The sequence below is a fragment of the Megalops cyprinoides genome, chromosome 23 (assembly GCF_013368585.1).
Source record: "Megalops cyprinoides isolate fMegCyp1 chromosome 23, fMegCyp1.pri, whole genome shotgun sequence".
In the NCBI taxonomy this organism is placed as follows: Eukaryota; Metazoa; Chordata; class Actinopteri; order Elopiformes; family Megalopidae; genus Megalops; species Megalops cyprinoides.
Window position 1 is genome coordinate 11,644,950 of NC_050605.1, and position 13,106 is coordinate 11,658,055.

General features: G+C 42.8%; 1 protein-coding gene across 2 annotated transcripts in view; it reads left to right on the forward strand.

The window, feature by feature from the left end:
* The window catches only part of LOC118770509 (dual specificity tyrosine-phosphorylation-regulated kinase 2-like), a 31,953-nt gene extending 20,881 nt beyond the window's left edge, over nucleotides 1-11,072 (forward strand). For both annotated transcript variants that reach the window (XM_036518230.1, XM_036518231.1), the window contains 2 exons: nucleotides 1,633-1,734; nucleotides 11,004-11,072. In XM_036518230.1, the coding sequence (XP_036374123.1) occupies nucleotides 1,633-1,731 (99 nt within the window). In that variant the 3' untranslated portion in view covers nucleotides 1,732-1,734; nucleotides 11,004-11,072. The remainder of the gene's footprint in view (nucleotides 1-1,632; nucleotides 1,735-11,003) is intronic.
* Nucleotides 11,073-13,106: the final 2,034 nt, after the last annotated feature.

The following is a 13,106-nucleotide window of genomic DNA, read 5'->3' on the forward strand; positions in this document are numbered from 1 at the left end:
AAAAATGAGTTCAGTTGTTTTCGTTGGGAGTTAACGGTAAAAACTATCATTTTACAGTTCATTCAAGACCTATGAAGAATGCATGCCAGAGTAACGGTCATTCAGCACTAACTGAATTCTCCCTTACCAGTGCCATTGTTCTGACTTAGCCTGAACCCTCTTTTCATTCCTTTTCAAAAGATTGGGATTCATTACACGACATGGTCGTACCCAGGGGGTTCCAAGTACATTTTCCTTCCAATAGCTTATTTAATACGAGATCTGCTAGCCCTCATCCTAACTTCTATGTGAGACCATTTTAAACTGACCCAGACTGAGTGCTCAGGACAGAATTTGTCTACCCCCCTCAGAGTTTCTTTATGTAAGCTAATCTCTGGTGTTGTATGTAAAAGGCCACAATCTCACAGTCATACACTCATTGCCTCACACTCATGGCTGAAGAGGTGTTTGCTGATAAGGAGTACATGTGTATGCGTATGGGTTTGTGTGTTAGAGAATAGGAGAAAAGTGAGGGCCTCTCCCCATCCAAATTACAGTGCCTGTCTGACCAGAAAGCCTGCATTTAGTGGACAAGCACTTTTTAAGGAATGTGGGTACTGTGCCTGCCTTGTGAACTGAACGACCTTGTCTTGGCGGTGACAGGCTGAAAAATGAATATTCATCCACCTTGCAGAGAATGGTCAGGAAGATCAGAGAGACTTCATAGATAGGCCAGCGGTGTGTGGCCGTAGCCGGTCAAACAGTTCACTCAAATCAGTCCTTGAGGTCACATGGTAAATATTAGCTCAGTGTTACTTCTCATCACTTGCTACTGAGGCATGGTGGGAAGGCTGCCAGTTTTTTCCACCAGCCCAGTAAACAAACACAGCAGCTGATGTCAGAGCACAGGAATTTGGAAGGGTGTTCATTGAAGTGAGAGAGCTGTTGTTTTCAAACAATAAACACAAGTCGTATCCAAGTGGAGTCAGACGGAGTTGCCACACATCTGTGTGGTAATTACAAACCACATGGTCTGCCTTTTGCTCCTCTCTTTCAGATTTTCCCAAACCTATGTAGATTGAACAAATTCAATATATCATGAAATATGAAACCTTAAATATAAGTTTGGATTTTTAAATATAGAATATATGGCACAGAATATATGGCACATGTTTCAAAATACAGGTCACTTTCTCCTGCTTTTATATTTTGTAGAATGTAATGTGCAATGTAAGGAATGTTACAATGTGACTGTATTCTTCAATTATTACCATAGCATAAACGAAGTTCCATTAATTGGTTAATTGGTATCTTACACGCAGTCAATTTTCACAGACAGGAAATATGTATTGTTACAATATCTCAAAATCATTACTGTTTTCTGTGAGATCCAAGGTAGGTAGCCTATGCTGTGTGGAGGGAGCAGTTGTTGCCTCATTGTCATTGATTCCATAAAGGCTCAGTGAAAGGCTTTTACATACAGTCAGTAGCTGTTCAGGTACAGGGGAGCTCAACCCATGGAAAGGCTAGGATGGCCGCAATTTTGGTACAGTCCAAGCCTGTAATGCCTGGGGGGTCAGTATAGCTCCAGAAGGGGAAAAAACAGCCCTCTCTGATCCGTTCTGTTATGTTGTATTTTCTTTCCCTCCACAGACTTGCAGCTCAGCTGCAGATGGAAGAAGGAAGAAGCGAGACAAGCTGCGAAACGTATCCCCCTCTCACTTTAGACGCACTGCCGAAATGACAGACTGAAAGGTAAGAAGCCCCATCCATCAATGAGGCAGGCAGTGATGGCGTGTAGTAAACACTGAGGAATGCATGGGAGGGGCCGCGCTCCTCAAAGTAAGCCTCCCGACGCGAATGGCAGGTCTGTAATTCTCTTTGCACAAGAAAACAATGTACTCGTAGGGGAAGAGTTGCTCCTGATAAGGAGTTTCAAATCTGAACTGGGTGCCAGTGCCAATCCACTGTGTCTGTGCAGGACACAATATTTATAAAATGTATTCGAGGTACATCTTTCTCTGATCTCTACTTTTCAGTTTTAGAACTTCAAGCATCTCATAGTCCAAATACCAGTCTAAAAAAGGGTAGGTAGTTGCATTATTTTTGCCCTCAATCTACTCAGCATCTGAATGTGTATAAATTTGCTGCATCTTCTCAGTTTTTCTACCAAACCTAAGATTTATCTCAAGCTACAAATAACTATGTATTTAAATCCTTGTAAGCAAAATTACTGGTAATAGTTTAATCCATGAGCCCTTTAATATGAAATATACAGTAGTTGTCATTCTCCATAGGAAAGTACAGACTGACCAGCCTCTCTGAAAAAGGAGTCAAAGACTGAGAAAGACAGCTTTCAGTTGTGCTTTCTTGTCACAACTCTTCTGTTTTTGAGTGGCTAGGCCTTTGCAGTGAATTTTCCTTACAGACATCACATATACGTGAGGTGGGTATGTCAGGATCATCTGTTTAGAAGCAGTAGGGCAAAGCCAGCCATTAACATATTTGAGATGAGTATTTAGTAAAACCACACTTCCCATCAGACCCTCTGAGGAGTGTTTTTCCTGATGAATTCTTGTTGTTTGAGTGGATTATTTTGATGCAAAGCAGTCTGAATATCAGAAACATGCTGCACATGCAGTGCTATCGTAGATGATGTACCTTCACACCAATACGTTGAGAATAGAACTACCAGTACACCTTTTGTTTGCCCTGTACTTCTTCTCAACCAAGTTTAGGTGCGAAGGATCATGTGCTTAGGGCCTCTCTTCAGCTCAGTTGTTAAACCCTGTGATTTGCAGGAGGTTCACACAGTACTAATAACTAATACAGTATTAATAACCAGTACTGGTTATCAATTATATCTGGAATAAGTTGTACAGTGTGATTTTTAGTAAAGAGCTTATGGTACCCCTTAATCAGCAGCATAACCTTAGCATCTCTCCTCCTGCAAGAAGAAATATTGTTCATTACAAAAAGTGATCTTCATTATGGCTTTAACAGTATTAGCCTTTAACAACTTACCTTCCCTTTCGTGTTCTCACAGTCTCTGTGTTTTGAAGATAGCTGGAAAACCTGCTGGATTACGGCCCTCTAGGGCCAGAATTGTGTAGGCCTTATTAATTCCTATAATTATACTGCTGGGATAAGCAATTGTGGTCTTTGTTGTTCCAAAGAAGGGATTAAGGTGAAAAATCATATGCTACTTGAGAGGTAACTGTAACACCTCCAGGACAACCTTCCAACTCGGCCACCATCATCCCTGTTCTTCGATATGTGTGTAGTAGATTGGACCAACATGGTGTTGAATGATCTTTGCAACTGTTTGTAGAGGTATATGGTGATTCTCAGAGCAGGGTGTCATGGGTAGTAAACATGCAAGCCTTTAATAAATGGTCATCATACCCTCCTGATCTGAGTACCCAGCCTTGCCAGGGTCAGTCTCAAAATCCTGGTGAAGAGCAGCAGAGTTCAGATGGCCCCCAGAGAGCTAGACAGCGGGGGTGGGGGCCTCTGGGGTTTGGCTCAAGGATGGCCGGAGGGCTTGGAGTGTCTCGAGTTGCATGGGTGACAGCGGTCTCAAAATTGGCGCACAATAAATCTAATGACACTGATAGAAAAGAATGGAACACTATACATGTAATGTTCCACAATTTTTAAAGGTTGAATTCTTTTGAAGGAGTAATCTTGCCAGGTGGGAAGAAATTAAAAAAAAAAAACTGAAGAAGGAGTATTCTGGTGCGAGCATAAAAACAAAGGCATGATGTGGTCTGATGAGGCCTGATGATCTCACCCAAGCAAAAACACCCCTCGTTACATGACAAGCATGGCTCAGAAATGAGGAGAAACAACTGTGCATTTCGAGTGCTACAGTATTGTTTTGCGGAGAATGGCATTAACTGAAGGAAAAGGAGTGTAACAGCTTCCTCGCCAGCACAGTGGTACACTCAGAATGCAGGCAAAATGTAATTTTTTTCCCTGCATTTCCACTTCAGATGGATTTGAGCTGAGTCAATAGTGCCAGAGGCTGAAGTCTGCATACGGCAGGTCTGCACGGCCCTTGTCTCACAGGGCTCTAGTGTCTTCAGGCTTTCATTTCAGCCGGACTCTTAACCAGCTGATGCAACTTATCACTGTCTTGTTTGAACAAGTGTAGCTTCCCTCTTCAGCTCTGAGACTGGTAGTATCTTAAAGAGGTGGAAAAATGTCTCGATTGAGTGAGTTGAAATGAATGGGACAATTTAATGGCTAATCAGAGGAGACAATTACTACAAGAATATGTGATGTGTGTAGCATCACCAAAAATAATAAAATCATTTTCTGGGTAGAACTGGGGTCTTGTATATGTCTTGAAATCTTTAAAGCATGCTGAATCTCATGCTATGTTGTTTTCTGGATGTTTTACGGATGTTAACATTTGGCATTCATATCAACAGAAACTCTGGACCAAAAATGGACCGCAAGATGTATCGAGTGATGAGATTTTGATTTGGCGAAAGGTGATGTGACACTGAGAGTGCAGTTTGCAGTTCTGGGGAACCGCTCGTCTCAGAGGCCATTAATCCAAATGACTTGTTCGAGCGCTGACAAGATAATTAACTGGCCATGTTCATCTAGAGGCAGGAGGACTTGACTGGTCTGTGCGCCATATTAGGAGCTCATGAGGCTGAGACCGGGAGGCCAACATGAGCCCCAGGAAGTGCTAAGTCAGTCCACTGGAAATCAGCCTATTTTTAGCCCTGGGTACATGGGAAGAGCAGCTCTTGCTTTAGTAGAGGGCAACAGAAATGCAGAGGGGCTTCCATACAACCAGAGAGCCAGTAGTTGAGGTTCTTTGTTCTTCCAGGGTGGGTGCTTTGTTTCTGGGTGCTTTATGTCTCCCAAACTCTCTGTGCACTGTTGTAGTAATTAAGAGCCAATGAAGAGATGTTTAGTGCTTAACTGTATTTTAGTGCAGAAGGGTCTCTTGTACTTTATGACTCTCCCATCTAAATTGATCTAGCATTACACTAGATTTATATGTAAGGAAGCTGTCCAAGCTGGCTGGCTGTTATGGTAATAGCTTATCCCGTTTCTGTGGTGTGAATCAGCTGATATGCAAGTTCACCCTCTGGGCAGGATGCTAATAGCCATTACCATCTCTTTATAACCATGTCTTTTTTTTATTTTGAGGCAAGCAGAGTTATATGGGGTACACCTGAGGAGTCTCATATGGCGTCACCGAGGATCAAACCCCAGACCTTCCAGGGTCAGTATGGAGACTGTAACCACAAGGTCACTGAACTAGTGCACAATGTGTACAGAATCTACTTTTTTCTGACCAAGGACCGTAGCCACAGACTAACAACAATCAACAGGAGGCCCCTCACTTTAGATTTGCACAGTATATTATAAGAGTAAAATGAGTGCGATTGTAGTAACAAGCACACAGTGTTCCCGTGATCCTCACATTGTATTTCAATGGAAAATCAGGTGTTGCCAATGTCATTTTCCACTTTGTAGTCCAGCTATGGAGTTGCAGTATGCGCTCACCTGACGAAGGCAGCAACCCCGAGATCATCTTTCTGAATTGTGATCCAGACCCCAACCATTTGGTGACAAAACTGGCACTGATCCAGGGTCAGTTCTTGGGGGAAGAATCTATTCGCTGTACACCTGCTGCTTCGCATAAGATGTGTTCCTATGGCCTTAGTTTGGAATCTGAACATGTGTCCTCGGTGACCCCGAAGAATAGTAGCAGTTGCAAGCCTGCTCCCAGGCATGATCCTGGATGTATCGTAGGGAAAGGGTAATCCCATTAGCAAAGTCCCGCATGACGGCATGATTAGGTTGACTGATTAAGCCCCTGAATTGATCCCATTAAGAGATGAGGGAGCTGGATGAATCAAAACTAGAGGATGCAGCAGGATTACATGTGCTCTCTCTCATTACACATGCCTTTCCTGCCCAGTTATGATTTCCAATGTTATTCCAATCCTTATTCAGGTTTGTAGGTTTGTAACTTAGCAACACACGGTCCATTGAGTATTTCACATGGCTTGCACATGCCCCACACCTAACGATGTATTTTTGTTTCTGTGAATTACAGTGGAGCAGTTAGTTAACTCTATTCTGCAATGTAGGTCTCTTGTTATTATGATTACTCCATACATGTCCAGGCAACAAATTTTGCATTTGTTGTGCAGGGAGGTTATGAGGTGGGGCTGTTCATGCGTTTGAACTGCGGTTTGTAATGCACAGCTGACTGCAAGACTGCAAGACTGTGGCTGCGCTTTGTCTTTATACCACCCATGCAGACAGCTCCAGTTCATGGTAACACTGTTCAAGGGCACAATTTGCAGTGGGCTTGCGGATATTAACCGAAGGGAATCACTTAAAGAGGAAGAGAATCTTAGCTGCCGGAGTCCACTACAACACAGTTTTTCTCCTGCATACAGCACAATGAAGGGTTTCATATGAGGTTACATTTCTACCCCCGCCCTCCCAGCCTGTACACAGTCTGCATAAGACCCCAGTCAGGTCAGCTCAGGCTAAGCTAATGAGGCTACACCTGCGGGTGATGCAGATGACACCAGGGCTAGGACACACAGGTCAGGAGGTGTGCTTAATGTGCTGCATTGTAGCTGCCAGGGATCAGGTTGCCTAATAAGCAGCTGCTCTTGTTCAGAGGCCCGATGCGAACAGCACGATTAAGGTGCATCCCTGCTTCCATGTTCTCAAGGAAAGCGAAAGTGGGAGTTACAGAGAGATTTTGCCCAAAGGCTATGTCTGAGATGGAGACTGTGTGGCATTAGAATTGCATATATTTGAGTGGGGGGTGCCTAGGGAAAAGTGTGTGTGTGTGTGTGTGTGTGGGGGGGGGGGGGGGGGGGGCAGTGGGTGTCGAGGGTGAAGTGATTAAGCCTTGTGTTGCATGCTTGGCAGTTATCTCAGGAGCAATGGTGTATCGAGGAAGGTTTGAATGTCTTCCTGGGTTCTAGTATGAGAAGCATTCAGCAGTCATCAACCCCCCCCCCCCTTCTTTTTTTAACAGTCTAATCTATTACGCAGGTGTGTCATCTTAAGATCCCCCCCCCAATATCCCACAGACTAAGCGATTCTGAAAAGTCTTTTAGTTAATATCAAGCCACCATCACCCTGCAGAAGACAGTAAGCAGTCGGAACTTCCATCCATTTGCAGAAAAATGGAATTAAAACTTCGCTCATCCACAAACATAGAGAGAACTTTCACTAAGTATCCTATGAGGTACAAAACAGAGCTTTACATGACATAATGCTGACTTTCACCTTTAGTAAGGATAACAGTGTTTTACAGTGGGATGGCCTTGTGGTCTCAGTACCTTAGCTTAGTGCAAGGAAACCTTTAATTGACGTTTCTAGTCTGATGACCTTGATTTAAAAATTGTGAGATAAGGCAGAAGAGATATCAGTAGATCCTGCACTCTCCAGACCAGAGCAGCACAACATGAGTTTTTCCTTATGTCAGAATTACAGCAATTTCAAGCATGATGTCCCTGAATAAGATAAGGCAATGTGTACCATTGTGAATATCACATATGAAAACAGTTTTTGTGTCTTGATATTTTGTTTGTACACATTATAATAGAAGTACTCTTTACTCTATCCACAGTCATTCCACAATCACTGGCAATTGGTCAGAACAAGAACCATCTATAGCCTCTACTTAATGGCACCCTCGTGAAAATTCTTCATGTCATCAGATTTAAATTGTTGCAAAGTCTCCAGAGTACGTTCGGCATTAAAGTGTTGTGCAATGGTGTAGGCAAAGAGACAGGCCTGTAGTTAACAGATCACATGGCCAGATGGAGAAAATGTGTTTTGGCTTCACCTGCAGGGTTCACATTGCCGGTATAACTTGGCCAGGGCAAATGTTCTCCCCATGACGTTTGGCAGTTGACCAACTCTGGTCGCCATGGCAATCATGTTTTGAATCAAATTAGTGTTTACCTGCCTCTTCCCACCCCCCCACCAGCACAGCCAGCTCACAGCTGTTGCTGTGGAAAGGACAGGCCTGCAGATAAATATTGCTTTGTATTTTTAGCTTATCTCACAATCCTTGTTGTTTTAAGTAGATGAGATGCAGAGTATTTTGAAGAAGCGTACTGGGGGTGATTGTTCTGCAAGGTTATGTGTTTTTAACCTTGCAAATTTTAAACTGTAGGACAATGAATAATAAATCTATTTCATATTTCTGGAATTCTAATCAGGTCTGACAGTATTGTGTAAATACAAATTCACTTCCAGCTCGATTGGATGGTTTCCAACTTACTTGCTTGTACAAAAGCCATTGTATTAACATATACAGTAATATATCATAATATTTAGATCATTGTTATGTAGGAACACCCATTTTCGGGCACAATTGAAGCTCTTGCAAGAGGGAGCCAGGTTTTTGGCAAAAATGTTTTTGTGTATGTTGGAGTTCATAAATACGTCTATCTTAAGAAGGGCCCCAGGACCTATAGTTGCAAAAGAAACCCACAGTGTAAGAAGACTTATACCTTTTTTCACTGTTGGCATGGGTTCTTTCTCAACATAGGTTCCACCCATTTATCATGAACACAAAGCTTATGAGCATGTCCATATAGTGCAATTTTCATTTTATCTGACCCTGAGATATGCTTCCAAATGACATTCAAAAGTGGTTTGGCACATTCTAGTTACCTCTTTTGTGGTTTGTCACCAAAAAAGACTTCTTTCTCTCAGCCTGGTCATGATCCTGGCCATGTTGAAAAAGAACCCCTGCCCACAGTGAAAAATGGTGGGGGATTTGTTATGTTTTGGATTTGTTTTGCATCCACAGGACTGGTCTCTTAGGCTAATCTCCTTAAACTTTTTTGAAAGGTATATTTATTTATTTTATCCTCTAGAGCATGTATGGGAGTGTAAGCTGAATGTTGTCTAGCTCCAAAGTGGCAGCATGAGGCCACTGATGGTGTCAGAGAGAGAGACATGTTAAGAGAGTATGAGACAGACAGTTGGCGTTCAGAGATTGCAGATGAGTGCCTTCAGAACAAACAGTCTGAAGAAACCAGATGATCAGTTTGTCCCTGGCAGGTCAAAACATCTTTCTTCCAATGTATTTGTTCTCTCTCTCTTCTTAGATGTGGCTGACAGCAATCTTTATGTATTTATGGACAGCTGTTAATGACCACTGAAGAATACAGGGAAGGCATTTACCGGTCTATATGTTCCACTCAGCCATTAGGAAGTGGTTTCTTTTTCGCTGTTACTTCATTTTGTATCAGCAAGAAAATTGTTGAAAATTGATACCATCAGTAAACGAGGACAGATGACATCATTTTACACCAGCATACGCCTTGCATATTCTTGTCAGTACACTTTGTGTATTGCACATCCTCTGTTGTGGAAATGAGAATTTCAGGGTTTAGCTTAGCATACAAGCTGGCTCCAGCCTCCTTTTGTTGAAAATATCATCACAGATCATCCACCCTGAAGATGACTACCTGTAAGCACAATGTTTTCTGCCGCTTGGACACTATGCCATTGGACCATAGACACAAGATAGTCATTGGACCCTAAATACACAGTGGCCCACCCGGTCACTCTTTCAGTCATGTGGCGCAGCTTTTGAAGAACAGCAGGGCACTTCACACAGTGTAACTGGAAGCTGGGCTTCAGCTGGGCAGGTTAGGGGCTGAGCCCCAAGATTGGCAGCCGTCGGCTGTGTGTCAGTTGCACTGAGGTGCTCACTGCTCCGTTTCCGTCCATCTCCCCCTCCTCTCCTCCAATGTCTTCCGTCTTTCTCTTTCCCTTTCTCTCCATCTTGGACTCTTTTTCTCTCTGTTTCTCTAAAATAACTCCTACTACACTAGCCAACCTGTCCAGAGTTGCTGCTGATAACCTATCCCCCAGGACTCTAAGACTGTAGGACAGCTCATGGGAGTAAGAAAGCCAGAACTGGGGTTTGGAAGAGCTTTGGTGATACCTATTTGTGTTACAAGCCTGTGCCCAGACCCCAGATTAGCAGAACAAAGTGATTCATTTGCCTGGGGTGACTTGTTGGCTGTTCCAGCTATGCAGAGTGTTAACAGTACTATAGATGGTATCATTAATGTTAATGGTACTATCAAGTGTTAATGGTACTATAAAGATCGCTGCTCATTTTTCCCGTTGGCTAGCTCTCTAGCCTGTTCCGTCTAACTCTGTTTCAGTTTTTCTGGGAACACAGAGCCAGAGAGAAATGTGATGCTTTTGTTAGAATGATTAAGAAAAGTGGAATAAACGCTGTAAACACGTACGTGTGATGATTTTTGTTTGAGTTTGCTAGCAGGGGTGGCAGTGTGGTATAGTGGTAAGGAGCAGGGCTTATAACCAAAAGGTTGCTGCTTCGGTTCCCCACTGGGGCACTGCTGTTGTACCCATGGGCAAAGTACTTGAGAATTGCCTCAGTAAATATCCAGCAGTATAAATGGATAAGATGCGACAACTATAACCTGTGTAAATTGCTCTGGATAAGAGTGTCTGCTAAATGCCAATAATGTAATTCAGGTTAATCTGTGATCAATCGAGCAGTCCCCCTCTGAGCATTAATTAAAATTTCATTAAGGCTTTGTGTCCTTTTTTGTTCTTTAGTCCTGGATGGTCTTGTTCTTTTTTTGTGCCCCAGTGACCCTAGTACTTCAGTAAGAGCACTGCAAGGTTTCTTGAAAAAACATCAGCCCCTTTGACTGAGCTTCACAGAAACTGAAGAGCATCCAGGTGACAGCGTTAATTAACGGCTTTCAAAATAGTCCTGTCCGTGGTGGGGGTAAGATCAGTGTCTATAAACAGGAGCTGAACTTTAAGTTATATATGTGAACGGCACGCAGCATGGGCTTTGGGCCTCATGTTGCGCCCGTCACAGAGAGTCCTATTTTAAGGCGTTGGCAGTGTTTGAATTTGAAATGTGAATTTCATGCCTGCATAAATCTCAGGTTGGACCTCACTGGGACAGAGTGCAGCTGCCTCCAATCTGTGCTTTTCCTTTCCTCACATAACAGGCAGCTGTCAGGTGCAGATGAAAGCCTTTGACCGGACTCGTGGACATTCAACAACCCCTCATTCCCCCCAGATGTGAGTGAAAATCATTGAGAAATTCACAAAACAACACATTACATCCAATGGAAGTGAGCCTGTGTGTGTCTGACTCTGAGCGAATCTGAGCATGTAAGACAGTGGCTGTATGCGTGTATTTATGTACGTGTTGGCACATGTGTGAGTGCTTGTGTCTAAAGGAAAATATGTATATGTGTGTGTGCCTGAGAGTTTTTGTGTGTGGGTGTGTGTGTGTGTTTGTGTATGTGTGTCTGGGGGTTTATGCATGTATGTGTGTGTTTGTGTGGGTGCGTGGGGGTGCGGTAGTGGCAGGGGGGCAGTTGGTTTGTATGTGTGGTGTGGACCTCTTGAATTACTCTAAAGAAATGTTGATGTGTTAAGCTTTGTGTTGTGCTGATTTTATATGGGCTTACATGGGCCTGAGAAAACCCTCCTTCAGGATGGCTTGGAGTGGCCTAACTGACACAGAAAAAGGGCACTGGGCCATCACTAGATTATTTAAGGGCTATAGCATTCTATTGCATTTGTACCCAATTCACCATCAAGTATGTTCTCACATTGCAGTGCAATGTCATCGATGATCTAACGTATTTGGTAGTATACTTTGAAAAGGAGCCAAAACTTTCAAAAGAATGTGTAGAAGTGAAATGACACTGTTGTATCTTCCTTTTTAGCAGTCAGCCATGTCCTGTGTGGTGGACATACTTGTCTTTTGCTGCACAGTATATAGCTGCCATTGTTGCTTGTTTTTCATTAAATTCAGATATTAATGGCATAACCTGTGTAGCTTTACTGCCAATTGTTGGAGGTTTAATGTAACCTCTGTCCATGACTTGAGTGTACCATAGTTGTTTTCCATGTTGTAAATTGTGTTTCTGTGACAGTGTAGTCACAGTATAAAAATAGTAACAGCATAGAAAATTATGCCAAACAATGATTCATAGGAGAAACTATTATATAAATGTTAAGGCAGAAGGTTTTAAGAAGGTTTTTCTGTATTACATTTCAACACGTTGTTTGCAGTGAAGATACACGCCTTGCATCGCATGGCAGAATAACCACTTTCTATTTGGTCTCTCATTTCAGTCAGTTTTCATAGGATTTGATTTGCATTTGATGTTGACTGTAGAAAATTGTTCACATTCCATGCATCTGAGATACATTCTCTTCACTTTGTGCTTTTTAGTGAGTTGAATGTAAATTTAAATAGCAGACTCTTAATAGTCCTGAGATATGCACAATCCAGACAGTATTGAGGCATGGTATGCCTACAAATTTATCAGATCTACCCATCAGGAGCTGATTGGTAGAGGGAAAGTTTGTGGGAGGGGCCAGAGGACAAACTGTATCTAAGGGGATAAATAAACTCCTTTTTCCCTTTGAAAACAGGAAACCCTATACATTGGGAAAAAATAAAATAATAAAAAAACATTTCCATGAGCCAAAATCTTTTGTTGGTAGTAACAAGGGGTATAAATGTCCTGGAGGCCATTAAAAATGATGACTAAAGAAAGTGTTTCTGTTAGAAGTAGCAACCATTTGTTGCACGCTGGATTGCTATGCTCGTTGACAAGCCACAGATGTAGGAACCCAGAAAATATCTCGTTACTCCTCTTTGTGAGTTGCTATCATGTTCCGTTTACCACCTGCTGTGACGGTTGGATGCACAAGAGGAAAGCTCTAGGTCATCTGTCCTTTTGTGCTGCCTTTGTCTAATAGGAGAAGCTTCGCGAGTTAATCCAATCAGGGTCAAAGGAGACGCCGGTGACAAGGTGACTGTTAGGGAATGGTGTCATTCGTCGGCCCCACGTTTCACATCGCCTCCGTGGTCTCCGTGGGCATTGCAGGGCTTCTCCTCGGGGGGGCTTTAGTCGTGTCAATGTGCCTGTCAACATACAACCCTCCGCTAGTCGGATTACTCTCAGCAGGTAATGTTCGGTAACACTTCTCACACAGAGGCCTGAAGTGGTAGGTACAACAGCAATAAAACACCCTCAATCTCCACATTAAATGTGTTTAAATAGCCCCATCTTGTAAAAATACTGATG